Source organism: Lynx rufus, unplaced genomic scaffold (assembly GCF_022079265.1).
Source record: "Lynx rufus isolate CCGP_SWC_20201006 ecotype Redwood Valley unplaced genomic scaffold, mLynRuf1.p SCAF_15, whole genome shotgun sequence".
Lineage (NCBI taxonomy): Eukaryota > Metazoa > Chordata > Mammalia > Carnivora > Felidae > Lynx > Lynx rufus.
In genome coordinates this window covers 23332974-23347539 of record NW_025814829.1, presented here as the reverse complement: position 1 = coordinate 23347539, position 14566 = coordinate 23332974, and the positions used below count along the sequence as shown (strand labels likewise).

The 14566-nt window shown below is 49.8% G+C and overlaps 1 protein-coding gene across 6 annotated transcripts in view; it reads left to right on the top strand.

The window, feature by feature from the left end:
• Positions 1-14566, top strand: part of NAV1 (neuron navigator 1) — a 173195-nt gene that overhangs the window by 84674 nt on the left and 73955 nt on the right. For all 6 annotated transcript variants that reach the window (XM_047076696.1, XM_047076695.1, XM_047076694.1 and 3 more), the window contains one exon: positions 1048-1413. In XM_047076696.1, the coding sequence (XP_046932652.1) occupies positions 1048-1413 (366 nt within the window). The remainder of the gene's footprint in view (positions 1-1047; positions 1414-14566) is intronic.

Genomic DNA, 14566 nt, shown 5'->3' with positions numbered 1-14566 from the left:
CTTACCTATGGTTGATTTGGGCCGGGCTGGGCGGGATTATCAGTTAGTCTCTGTCTGAACCCAAATCTAGGCCACCTCTCCAAGCAGATCCCAACTGGCCTTTCTCTCTGCAGCCACCATGGTCCCTGAGGGAGAAAGGCAGCTCCTTATCCAGCTCCCATACCCCCTCAGGTTATCCCGCAAAACCTGCGCATGCTTCCCTGGCCTGGCCTAGCAGGGCTCGCGGCGTAGGACGCTCTTGTCCATTTCCATATGTTCTCTCCTCTTTCCAGTTAAGGCTGCTTCTGTTCTCTGGTGAGGTTCTACTTCTGTCTCCTCATGGCCCAGACCTTTGGCTGGGCCTAGTCTTACTGGGAACCAGACACATATCTCAGGTTGCCAAAGCTTTTCCACACCCTCTGTACCCTACTCCAGACTTGGCCATCTCCGGTTTGGAAATCAACTTGCTCCCAGCTTGTTAATAGAGAGGAGGTGATAGACATGCCCTGAACAAATGAATGATCAAGGCCTTTTAAGCTCAAGGTGACCAGATTATCCCACTTCCCCCAAGAGATCTCAGTGGACCCTTCCCATTTATTGAGCAACTTCTATATACCAGGCACTGTGTTAGGCATTTACATATGTGATCCTTACAACTGTATGGAGTAGCTGTAGTATCTCCATTTTACAGATGAGGAAATGGTGGCTTAGCAAGGTTGATTACTTCACCTCCAGCTCACTTACAAATAAATGGTAGAAAAGGATTAAAATCCAGCTCATATTACAAAATCTGTGCCCTTAGCAGTGTACATAATTGGTTCCCTCACACTTCAAATCCCTTTCCTCTGACAACCTCAGGTAACATACAACAGGGGCGCCGTACCCAATGAAAGGCCTCCTGGAGAAGGTGGAGCCCACCTGGACAGGTGCAGAGGAGGCGGGAGGGCACGGGAAGGGAGAAGGGTCGCTGCGGTGCGGTCTGCGCGGGCAGGGCACAGAGCGGCCCTGCCGGAATGAAAACCAGTGCCCTTCTGCCCTCTGCCCTTCTGCCCTCTGCCCTCTGCCCAGCTCCCTGGAGATGACCTGCTACGACAGTGACGACGCCAACCCTCGCAGTGTGTCCAGCCTCTCCAGCCGCTCGTCCCCTCTGTCCTGGCGCTATGGCCAGTCCAGCCCGCGGCTGCAGGCTGGGGACGCGCCCTCGGTGGGCGGGGGCTGCCGCTCCGAGGGGCCGCCCGCCTGGTACATGCACGGGGAGCGGGCCCACTACTCGCACACCATGCCCATGCGCAGCCCGAGCAAGCTCAGCCACATCTCCCGCCTGGAGCTGGTCGAGTCCCTGGACTCGGACGAGGTGGACCTCAAGTCCGGCTACATGAGCGACAGCGACCTCATGGGCAAGACCATGACGGAAGACGACGACATCACTACCGGGTAAGGTCTCTTGCGCAGCTGGGCAAGGGGACTAGAGAGGGCAGGGGGACGACCGGTGGAACGGGATTCCTTGAGGCGAGCGGGACTCATGACAGGAGTTTGGGTAGCCGCGCTGTGACGGGAGACAGCCGGGCAGGGCCTTCGTACACTGGTTGTGGCCGCCCCTGAAATTTGATGTGGTTTATACCAAGCTTCGGTGCGGTGGGTGGGGCCGCCACCTGAAGAGCTGATTGGTTAATGGAGAGGCCTCCCTCTCATTGGCCCGTGGGGCTGTCGTTCTATGGTATGTCCCGCCCTCCTCCCTCGAACCCGGAAAAGGCAGGTAGGAAGGGCCCTGGGAAAGGGCGTCAGTGCCAATTCCGCCAACTCCGTGTGGACTTCGGACAACCTCATCTGCTATCCCACTTGGAAAAAGAGGATGATAGTACTACATCTGTCTGCCTCGGAGTCTAACAGGAAGAGAACACGAAAGCGCTCAGGGGAAAGCACTGCTGAGACAGAAAAGTGGTAGTGGTGGCTCTCCTTCCTTCGCCGGGGTTCCCGGCCCCTCTGGCCCGCGCCTTCCTCCGTGGCCCTCAGGTTCCACTCCTCTGGTTTCTTCTCCGCAGACCTGCCAATCATGCAACTTCCTAGTTCCTATCCCGGTCTGTTAGTTTACTTACTTCCTGTGCTTTGCCCCACAGGGACCCTCATCTTCTCTTTTCTGCCCCAACTGGCAGGGTTGGGTTTGTGGAGCGATGCGGATGTAGGTGACAGTCTGGGAAGTGAGGGGGAGAAGATGGGAAGAAAGAAGTGGGAGGAGAGAGGGTGTAAACGGTCCTGGCCCAACTGTTCCAAGCCCTGAGACTAAAGAGCTGTAGTGGTTCTGGAACCTTCTCCAGAGCATCTTTCAGCTCCCTGCTACTTCCGCTCTTCCTTCTTGGTTTGCTGGGACTTTCCAAGGGACCACACAAGTAGCGACAACACCCCTTCCCCCTATCCCTCTCAGGGACTACCTCTTCCCAATAAAAATCCCAAACTGGAACAGAATGAAAAGTAGCTCCTCCTAGGAAAGGACTGAGAGCTGAGCGCCAGGCCATCCACTGTTCCGCACCCCTGGGGACAAACTTGGAGGGACTAGGCAGGGCCTGTCCAGCTGATGAAGCTGCTCTGGAGCAAAACAACTGACTCACGAATGAGACTGTTTACTGCCTCTTAAATCCCAGGGGCCGGCCGACCTCACGCTCAGATCCACCAGCTTGGAGCTGGGATCGGAGAAAAGCCATCCAGCTCCTCCTGTGCTCAGAGGGCTTTGCTGGGCAGGAAGGAGAGCGAAGGTGTCTGTGCTCTGCACAGCCCCTGTGCCAGGAAGCTGCTTCTCTGAGGACATGTCCAATTCCTGCCCTCTGAGAGCTCCCAGTTGGATAGGGCAAAGGGAGGCACAACCCCTGCAGGGCAAAGAGCTCTGAAAGTTCCTCTTTTGGTGGAAGGACTAGAGCCCCAGCCGTCAGGGAGCTCCCAGACAGAGGGAGGTGGAGCCGTCCCCCAAGGTGCACACAATGGCCATGGCAGAAAATTCCCCAAACATCGGAAGGCACGAGACTCCTGACTTTGGTGAAATCCCAGCCTGAGGCAGGCCGCAGGATTTCCTAGCTGTGTGAGCTTGGGCAAGTTAACCTCTCCAGGCTTTAGTTTGTCTACCTGCTAAATGCAGATAATAGGACTTATCTCAGGATGGTTATAAGGGTTAAGTAGATAAATATATGTAAAATGTTTGGAATAATTCCTGGCTCATTCTAAATGCTCACTAAATGTTAGCTTTTTTTTTTTTTTTTTTGCTATTATTACTGTTAATTGTTAAAATGCCATTGTGAAGGAGGAGAGGGGCTTTTGCACTCTAGAGTCCCAGACTTGCCCACAGGGAGTGTGCAGTCTCACCACAGTGCCACTCAGAATCAGCAGCAAAGACAGATGTAGTGGCTGCTGGCCAATCCTGGGAACATAGATTTGAGGGGACGTGGAGGTAAAGGTATGGAATACTGGGCAGAGGAGGGCCAGGAAAAATGTCCTTAATCCACCCTCTAGCACCCTTTCTTTATCCCTTTCCTCTGGACAGTGTGCATGCCCCTAAGTCATTGAAAAAATAGACTTCACTGAGGCTAGAGCATGAATGAGAACTTGCCCTTCCTGCACATCCACCAACTGACCACGGGCCCAGGGAAGCCTCAAGTTCATAGGGGGAAGAAAGTGTTGGCATGGCAATATCCATAAAGTGGACCTCACTATAAACTGCAATGCTGGTTTCCAAGATAATTTCATGTGTGTTTTTTATGGTCAATCCGCAATGAGCAGGAACTCTTTTAACACTTACAGTTTTAAGGTTTCTCCGTTTGTTGACTTCCTTGCCCAGACTGCAAACACACCCACCCTTAAACGTGCTAAGGAAGTCCGAGATGAGGGAAACCCACCTGTAATCCCAGTAATTTTAATGTAAACAATCCCTCCTCAATTATGTGTTTTCATGGTTAAGTGTTGTGCTATTTCACTGGAGACTGGGCATCCTGGATTCCAGCAAATCTTGAAGAGAGTGCTCCTTGCTGAACCTCTTGTTGGCCCTCCTGTCCCCACTGTGGGTTCCATCCAGGTTTTATAATTTAGAAAGTGTCCTGTTTCTAAGAAAATTGTTTTCCGTGTTCTTGAAACGGGTAGGGCTGTTCCCACCCGCACACTGACCCCTCCTCAGCCCCTCCCACTGCCATTCACTTTGCTGCCTCCCAGGAGCTCCCAGCACTGGGCCAGAGACAGAGGTGAAGCCTCTGCCCTCCCCACTGAGCGACATAATCAGCCACGAGCCATCTGAACGAGCCAGGCAAGAAGACAGTGATTCTAAGTGCTCTCGCTTATCTGCCGGGGGAGCAGCAGCCCCTTGGGCGCTCTCCCCAAGCCAGTGCTCAGTCCCACGTCAGCCCTCCCTGCTCCCTCCAGACACCAGGCCTTTTTCCTGGGTTGCCAGTCTGGGGGGTGGGGTCAGAGTAGGCAGATTCTTCAAACTGCAGCTCATCGAACTAGAATGAGGAAGGTGAATCTGCTGCCGAAAGAATCCTATTTTTTTTAATTATGTTTTTTTTTAATTGTGGTAAAATACATGTTTTTTATATATGGTTAATATGTCAGCCACTTTCAAAAGTACAGTTCAGTGGCATGGAGTACATTCATAGTGTTGTATAACCGTCCCCACCATCCGTCTCCTTCACCTTCCCAAACTGAAACTCTGTCTCCATTAAACACTGACTCTTCATCTTCCCCTCCCCCCCTCCCCCCCACCCAGTTCCTGGCCACCACCACTTACTTTCTGTCTGTCTGAACTTGACTGCTCTAGGTACCTCATGTAGATGGAGTCGTACAGTATTAGTCTTTCTGTGACTGATCTGTTTTACCGAGCATGATTGCCTCAAGGTTCATTCAGGTGTAATATGTATCAATTTCCTTTCTAAGGCTGAATGATAGCTTACCGTATGGATGTTACCACATTTTGTTTATTCATTCAGCTGTAATCCTGCTATGAACATTGGGGTACAAATATCTGTTCAAGTCCTTGCTTTCAGTTCTTTGGAGTGTATACCTAGACGTCTTGAATCATATAGTAATCCGATTTTTAATTTTGTGAGGAAACTCCATACTGTTTTTTCCACAGTGGCCATACCATTTTACGTTCCCACCAGCAATGCATGAGGGTTGCAATTTCTTCACATCCTTACCAACACCTTTTGTTTGTTTGATTGGTTGGTTGGTTGGTTGGTTGGTTGGTTGGTTGGTTGGTTTTTTAATAATAGCCATCCTGATGAGTGTGAAGTGGTATCTCGTAGTTTTGATTTGTGTTTCCCTGATGAGTGGCAGTGTTGGACATCTTTTCATGTGTTTATTGGCCATTTGTATATCTTCTTTGGAGAAATGTCTATTCAAGTCCTTTGCCCATTTTTTAATTGGGTTGTTGTTGAGTTGTAGGAGTTCTCTATATATTCTGGATATGAATCCCTTATGAGACACATGATTTGAGAATATATTTCCCCGTTCTGTGGGTTACCTTTTCATTCTGTTGATCGTGTCCCTTGCGCACAAACGTTCTTCATTTTGATGAAGTCCAATTTATCTATTGTTTCTTTTGTTGCCTGTGCTTTGGGTGTTGTATCCAAGAAATCAATGCCAAATCCAATGTCATGAACCTTTTCTCTGTGTTTCCTTCTAAGAGTTTTATAGCTGATGGGACTTTTTAAAAATATGGATTCCAAATCTCATTCCAGACCTACCAAGGCAGATTCTCTGCTACTCAGGAAGCCGTATTTTTCTAAAGCTTCTCAGTGACTCTGGCCTAGTCCATCTTCCCATAAAGTACAAGAATCTTCTTTATAGCATTCCTGAAAGCCAGTCTTTTAGTCTTGTCTTGCCTAGACATAGTGAGCTTATTCTATTTCAAATAGAACAAAATTATAAGACAGTTTCTAAATATTCATCCGAAATCTGGTTCACTTCTGCCTATTGATTCAAATGCTGCCATCCAAGAAAAATAGAATAAGTATAAATCTTCATTCAGATATTTCAGCATGTTCTTAATGATTGCTCAGATAGTCTCTTCTCTAACTGCCCCCCCCCCCCCCCCCCCCCGGCCAAAGAAGTCCCCAGTTTATTTCATTACTTTCTTAAATGACCCACTTTTCCCGATTATCCTGGTCACTCTCTCCTGGAAGCTCTCAAGCTGTCAATGATCCTCTTGAAATTTGGCACCTGGACTAATCACCGCCTGACACTAGTCCTGCCCAGGGTAGTATCCAAAGCATGACACCATAAACAACTTCAAGTTGGCTGCTGACTGTCCTAAATGACAGTTCGAGACATTTTTACCTCTTGCAAAGAGAGCAGCAATTTGTTTTTCTAAAAATAGGAAGGTCTGGAATTTAATCTAAGTAAGAAGATAAGTTCCACAGCCATCTGTCTGTCCTTCCCGTCCCTGGCACCTGGGGTTAGAGCAGAAGGGGAGGAGAGGATGGGCTCCCATGCAGAGGTAAATACAGGCACTGGGTACAGGGACCAAGTGTGCCTAGCAGGGAAGGAGGTCAGACGGCCCTCCATGCCTTCCCTGTTTTAACTCGGATTTACTTCTCGATGCCTCCGTTTCCACCCACGTAAGTGGCGGCTTGGGTGGGCTGCATCTGAGCTGTGCAGCAGTTAAGGAGCGGGAGCCCCGGGCTTGGCTGGCAGCAGCACTCCTCTAGGTGCTGCATCGCACACCTCCAGTGGGTGCCCTTCACACCGTACAGGGTTGTGTCTTCGGCAGCCCTGGCAGGGCTGCTGTCCAGCGACCTGTGCCAGAGGCCGCAGAGCCTTCGACGGAACCAGCAGGCCCCATCTTGAAAGAGCTCTGTGGCTGTGTCTCAGAGGGGCAGCGGGATTTCTCGAGACTGTCTGCCATGCCCTGTGTCTCTCCTCAGGTGGTTTCCTGCTCCATGTGTGTGGCTGGATGTTCCAGTCTTCTTGTTCCCTCCTCGCTTCCCCTCCCTTCTCCAGCCTGTCCTCTTGAACTGTGCTTGGGGGCTCAGGAACAGATGGGATTCGTTTCCTTCTTGGCTCTGAAGTGTCCTGACGTTGAAAAATGTCAACTAAAATAAACTGTAGGCCCCTGCCTTCTCCCAGGCTGGCTCTTTGCTCCCAGAGGCAGTGAGCCCAAGCCTTAAAGAGACACCTCCCAGCCTTGCTAAGCGGGCCTCAGCATCTGTCTGCAGCCACCCTCCTGAGAGGGAGCCTCATTTGCTGCTCTCCAGTTTGGCTGTCTGACTGGCAAACCCAAGATGCCCCACCCAACCTTCAATGCGAAGAATTCTCTTGGAATGGGCATCAGGTTTGTAGGATTTGTACAAAGAGAAGAGAACCTTTCTTAACTTGAATGGGCAGCGGGGAGAGTCGGCAAGGAAGCATGGATATTTACCTTTCCGCTTTATCTTCTGTTTCCTGGTAGTCAGTTCTTTAGGTAGCCCACCTAGTGGGCAGCTGGCCCAGGCCTGGCGTTTGCCCACGAAACACAAGGATTGGGGTAGAGGGTGGTAAGGGATCATTCTGGAGAAGATCCAACATTCAAGCTGAAGACGGAAACTCCATGTCTGTCCTTGAAGGGCTTCAAATCTAAAAGGGAGACAAGATGCCTCCTGGGTCAGTGGCCAAAGAAGTGATGTGTAGTTGAAGTAGACAGTGGTTGTTGCCATTTGGGGGATAACAATTACAGTATTGACCCACAGATTCATACAGGCGGCTTTGTTGATACTTCTCTGTGGTGCAGGGGGAGGGGCATCTGGAGCTCTGGAGTTGTATCCAAAGCACTCCTCTAGCTTGCTGCGTGTCACTGAGCAAGTCCCGTAACCTCTCTGAGTCTTAGTTTGTTCATTTGTAAAAGGGTCATCATTTTTGCATTGTGAGGATCAAGTGAAGGAGCACATGTAGGGGTGCTTTGAAACCTATAAAGAGCTTTGGTTCGAAATACATTATTCTGATCTCAACTTACTGTCCTGTTCATTTAGCTGGTGGCCTCTGGCTGAATTAGGAGCGGTTAAGAGTATCAAAATGAGATTTCTCCAGGTTGGCAGATGGGTTCACTGAACTTGGGCTTTGACTTCCTTTGCATGGGATGATCTTGTTTGGCTTTTCAACACCATCCAGCTATTCTTTTAGTCCTGTAGTGTGCAGTTAGATCAACAGATCTTTGGTACCAGATCTTATCAACATAAGCGTCCCACAGAGTGGGAGGGCAGTAGTGATTTAGCGTGATGGCTTGTAGCTCCTGGGTCTGAGTCCTGGCTCTTCTTATTAGCTTTGTGAGTTTGAGTGAATGCTTATTCTCCCTCTGCCTCAGTTTCCTTAGCTGAAAGACACGGACGGTAACGGTGCCTACTCTGTAAGACTGATGTGAGGATTAAATTTGTTAACATGTTTATGTATAATAAGTGTTCAACAAATGCTGGCTATTGTTTGTTAGCCGTCTGATGGCAGACATTCACAAATTGATGGGCCTAACCTGTCACATGCACATTCAAAATGATAATATTGGAATAGTGTATTTTAACATTCACGCTTGAAAATGAGTTCTTTTTTTTTTTAACGTTTATTCGTTGTTGAGAGACAGAGACAGAGTGTGAGTGGGGGAGGGGCAGAGAGAGAGGGAGACACAGAATCAGAAGCAGGCTCCGGGCTCCGAGCTGTCAGCACCAGGCCCGACGCGGGGCTCGAACTCACAAACCGTGAGATCATGACCTGAGCTGAAGTTGGACGCTTAACCGACTGAGCCACCCAGGCACCCCGATATTTCTTTTTTTTTTTTTAATTTTTTTAATGTTTATTTTTGAGAGAGAGAGAGAGAGAAAGAGAGAGAAAGCATAAGTGTGGAAGAGAGAGAGAGAGAGAGAGAGGGAGACATGGAATCTGAAATCGGCTCCAGGCTCTGAGCATGTGCCCCCTACCCACCTCCTCTCCAGCAACCCTCAGCTTGTTCTCTATAGTTAAGAGTCTCTTATGCTTTGCCTCCCTCTCTGTTTTTATCTTATTTTATTTTTCCTTCCCCTTAATTCTTAAAAGAGTAGTGGTAGCACTCTACAGGCTGTGTGGGGTTAATCTAGATCACAGTGTCTGTTCAAACCCAACAGGGCTGATAGAAGGCGGGAGTAAGCCAGGTATTCCAGAGGGGCAGCTGGATGTATGCTAGTTGCCATGGCAACCGATGCAGGCTGAGGCGTGGCCCCTCCTCTGATGTGTCCTAGTAACCTACAATTGAGCTGCTGGGGTTTTCACTGAGTTTTGAAGACATACAATTTGGTCGACAATCAGGATGGATCAGGGATTGAGGAAGCCGTTGAGATGGGTTTGGCTTTTCCCCACCAGCCCTGCCCACCTGCCTGCCTGTCCACTTGTCTCTCCTCTTTAATTGTCAGCTCCCTCCTCCTTTTTCCCACAAACCTTATATTCTGTGATAAACCAGCTGGGCTCAAGTAGTGTCTGGAAATTCCATGCAATCTGATATTACAGAAGGAGCATAAGTTTGGAAGTATGACAGGCCTCGGTTCAGATCCCAGCTCTGAGGCTTTGGGAAAGCTGTGAATCCATTCTAGTAGGAATAGTTCTATGGGAATAGGATTCCTATAAGGATGTTATAGAATATGTTGCATTAATGGACTGGGTATGCAGTAGGGGCTCAGTAAATGTGACCTCCCTCCCTTCTCTTGGTTGGCTCCTGGAAAATTAAAGTGATAAAAGTCCTAAAGGACATCTGTAGAATGGAACGTTTCCACCTAGATGGTGACACCCAGTTGCCCACTTGTCTGCCAAATCCTCTCCTTTCGGGAAGCCTTCTCTAATTCATCCCATTGCAATACTACCTGACTCTGAAAATCATCTTGGAACTTGTGTGTATAGTTTATACTGTAGTAACTTGTGCTTTTATGATTCTCTAACAATTGCATGGCATATATGGTTTACAAAACACTGTGTCTTACTATTTTATTTAATCTTAACACTGAATTAGATATTCTTTCCCCCGGTTTGCAAGTGAGGAAACTGCTTAACAGGGTTGCCAGGATCACATAACTTAAAAGTGGCAGCAACCAGGGGAAAACCCAGGCCCTCTGACTGCCTTGTCCTCTCCTTTTTTTGGTATACCTACTGCCTCACTGGGTATACCATGAAGCCCTTTCCCTCCGTGTTCAGCCCATGTGCCCCTTAAGCCCGGGAGGGGGCAGGCATCATGTGCCTCCCACTGGAGTAGGAGCTTCCCAGGGACACAGACCTTGTCTTCTATTTTTTTCTCAACACCCAGCAGAATATGTTCTCAGGTCACGCTATTGACTGGCCAGTGAATCATCGTTAGAGGTCTCCACTTGGAATGCCCCTAGGTGACCTCTCCATCTTCCAGGATAGGGTCTTGCTTTGGAGAGCCACAAAGTAGCCACAGCCAAGAGCTCAGAACCACAGGCACAAGGAGCAACCCAAGCCTCTGTGAATACAAGTTCTTGTTGACTCTGGCTCAAAGGCTAAGCTGTCCCAGGATGTCCATGAGGGGCCAGCTCTGGCCTCTGGGCTATCAGATGTCTCTGACCAGGCAGCAAAAGACCATTCATTGCAGCTAAGAAAGGCCAGCAGGCTAGGCAGGCAGACTTACCCACTGAGCTGTGCATAGGGGTGCCCTAAAGAGTCTGCAGGACTGGATTGTTCTTGCCTATATGTTGGGACAAGCTCAGGCAGATGTACAAAAGTCTAGATTTTGAAAAGCAGGCAGAAGGAAAGAGACAGTCCCAGAGAGACCCAAAGCACGTCGCTGCATAACAGATCAACATTCACTGAATATGCAAGACAGGGTCGTGGGGAGACAAGGTGGGAGAGGCTGATGTTGGGGCATGTGCCATAGATAAACAGAGCCAGCGTGTTCGTGATGTGCACGCCAAGGAGGGGAATGAGAGACAGACAGACACTGTGTGAGACCCATCCAAACACGTGTGTGAGAGGCGGCTGGGTACAAAGAGGCTGTGTGTGCACTAATTCCAGTGGCGGGGGGGGGGGTGTGCAAGCTTGCCGATGGGCAGTGGGTAGCAACCAGCCGGGCAGAGAGCATGTCTGGGAGGTGGAAGGACTCTTCCAGAGAGGAGTGAGTGATGCTGTGTTCAGCCTTGAGGCCTGACCCAGAGCAGGGCAAGCCCTTCTCACCAGCCTACCCTTCCTGCCCTCTTTGGCCAGCTTGTGTTAAAAGAGTTCTGTTCGGTGCCCTGCCCTTCTTTCTTATGGGACATCTGCAGCCTGAAAGAAAGAGTTGCATCTTCAAGCTCCTTCCCACCCTCTTTTCCTGCCTTCCCACTCTCTTCCAGCTCCTTTCCCAGCCCTCTTCTCCTTGGTCACCTTTCTTAGTCTCTCTCCCATCCTTTACTTCAGTGTCTGGCTTCTGTCTCAGCCCCTGTGGATTTGATGATAAGGCGCAGTTCAGAAATGACACCATCTTCACGGACCCGGCCATGTGGACAGGCTCATGGCCAGGTTTGGGTGGTAGGACTTCTACCAGCAGGGGTTCCCAGGACTGCTGACATTCTGCCGAGTGTTAATAGAAGAGGAGGGGCAGAACTTATCATCTGCCTGTCACCATCCCTTTCTGAGCCACAAATCTGTAGAGGGGCGGGCAGGAAGAAAAGCCAGCTCCCCTGTGCCCTTCTGGAGTGAACTTTCCTCAGAGGATCCCTGTTTACCGGATTTAGCCAGGGCAAAAAGCTCCTTGTGTGAGGCTCCAGCTAAGAGATCCTGCTTTTCCCAGCTCTGAGCAGGTGCCCCTGAAGTCTGGGAGGCAGCAGCTATATGGTCTCTTATGTCTCTACCAGTCCCTGTGGTTAGTTTTCTGTTCTCGGGAGACAGGTTGGCAAAGTCGCTTAAACATTCCGGAGTCCAGGGGCGCCTGGGTGGCTCAGTAGGTTAAGCGTCTGACATCGGCTCAGGTCATGATCTCGTGGTTTGTGAGTTCGAGCCCCGCGTCAGGCTCTGTGCCGACAGCTCAGAGCCTGGAGCCTGCTTCAGATTCCGGGTCTCCTCCTCTCTGTGCCCCTCCCATGCTCATGCTCTGTCTCTCTCTCTGTCTCTCAATAATAAATAAACCTTAAAAAGAAAATGAAAAAAAAAAAAAAAAACATTCCGGAGTCCAAGTGACCTGGATTTAATTCTCGTGTTTGCCACTCACCATTTGCATGACCTTGGATAAGTTACTTAGCCTCTTTGTGCTTCATCTCATTGTCTGAAAGGAAGGATGATAATGCCCACTTCATAATATTTATTAATATATTTAATAAATATTTGTAGAGTACCTACTATATACAAGACATGTGGAGCTAAAGCAAGAGGACAAAAATAGACATTGTTCTTAAACTCATATATGAAAAAGAGCTGGCAAATAAATAAATACCTACTAGATTAGGTGGCACTCTGTGGCATCAGGAAATAAAGCAGGGTACAGCAGGGTACGGGGCAGAGACTGACAGGGTGGGGGCTATTTGAGATCCCGTGGTCAGGGAAGGCTTCACTATGCACAGAAGAGCATGTGCAAAGGCCCTGAGGCAAGAAGGGGCACGTGGTCAAGAAACTGCCACGAGGTCAGTGTGGCTGACACAGAGTAAACAAGGAAGAGAGTAGTCAGAAGTGAGATCAGCAGGTAGGCAGGGGCCAGGTAATAAAGGGTCTTCTGTACCAAGGTGAGGACTTTGACTTTTCTTCTAAGTGAGAGGGGAAACCCACAGGAAGGTCTCAGGGAGAGGAGTGATGAGGTCTGACATGTTTGGTAAAGGGCCTGCCTGGCTACTGTGAGGAAAAGAGCCACGGGGAAATCAGGGAGAACCTGGACAGGAAGGTGCTACAATAATCTAGGCAAGAGAAGGTGATGGCTTGGACCAGGGAGGGGGAGGCGGACGTAGACATGGTGAGAGGGGTTTCGAGGATAAAAGGGACGATACATTGACAATGCCTCCTCAACGCGTATGAGATTTCTATTCCTCTCCGGATATTAGAGCCCCAGCTCAGTGAAGGAGAACCTGGGGCAGTGGGTGCTGGGGTTGATCTGAAGTCATTGCTTCCGGCCTCAGGGGTCTGAGCTGGAGGCCTTACAGACACACGCACGCATACGCACACATCTGCCCACAGAGGCCAGCTGAGGGTCTGTCGAGTCTTTATTGGGATGATTCCCATGATCCCATCTGTCCCATGTTCTCAGAGCCACACAGAGAGCCTGCGGTTGGGGATGGTGGCAGGAGGATATGAAGCTAAGGACTGCTAAAACAGTAGCTCGCTGTTTAAGATTTGATGGGGCTGCCTCCTCTCTGCTGCCTCTCCCAGCTGCGGGGCGGTGAGAAAGGCAGGTTTCCTCAGAGGTCGTGTAAATATTTGCAGAGCAGTAACACAGCTGGGCGCGGGACCCTCTCTTCTCGCTGGCCCATTTGCTACCCCAAAGACTTCTCAGCCGGGATCGGCACTGGGCTTTGGGACGCTCCCCTGTGCGTCTACTGACTCCAGGGCCCCCGATCCAAACTCTCCCCCACCTACCCTCAGAACCTTTCTGTCTGAGCCTCAGTTGGCCCTGGGGAGGGACTTGGTGAGAAGTGGGAGCACAGAACCAGTGAGATCACAGCCCTGGGAATGAGGAAGCCTGGTAAAGAGCCTTGAACGAGTCACTTGCACTTTCAGAGCCCTAATTTCCTCCTCTGTGAAAATGAGGGACTTGAACCAGTGAGCTTTACCTACCTTTTGGGCCCTGACATTCTGGATTATCTGACCCCACGAAGGGGGTCTGTCCCAGGCTACCTGGCATGTCCTCTAGGAAGGGCCTGGAAGTTGGTGAGGGAAGGTACTGCCTTAGGAGGTCAAGAGCAGAGAGAAGCCCACCAGGGCAATGCACAAGGAGCTCTTGAAAACTCAGGCATCCCTGAGAAGAAATTCACTGGATAAAATCCAATTCTTTTTTTTTTTAATTTTTTTAAAAGTTTATTTATTTTGAGAGAAAGGGAGTGAGTGCATGGGGGAGGGGCAGAGAGAGAGGGAGAGAGAGAGAGAGAGAGAGAGAGAGAGAGAGAATCCCAAGCAGGCTTTGTGTTGTCAGTGCAGAGCCTGACACGGGGCTTGAACTCACAAACCGTGAGATTATGACCTGAGTCAGATGCTTAACCAATGGAGCCACTCAGATGCCCATTTCTAATAAAGCATGATCCCTGGCCTAGAACTAATGTCATCATGGCTTCCGTACCTGTGGCCAAAGTACCTGAGGCCACTCTCTTAACCTTTAATGTTCTAAAGCAAGCATAGTAACATCTGCCTCACCTTAGAGCATTAGGTTGTTCGCAAATAAAATCATAATTGTGAAAGTGTCACCACAGGGGCTGTGAATGATTTTTATAGGTGTTTCTATCAAGGTCTCACTGATTCCCCCAGGAGTCAGTGGGGTCATTGCGGGATCTGGGAGTAGGTTTTAAAAGCTGGGGTTAGAGGGGCACCCGGGTGGCTCAGTCGGTTAAGTGTCCAACTTCTGCTTAGGTCATGATCTCATGGTTTGGCACAGGTTCAAGCCCCACGTCGGGCTCTGCGCTGACAGCACAGAGTCTGCTTCAGATTCTGTGTCTCCCTG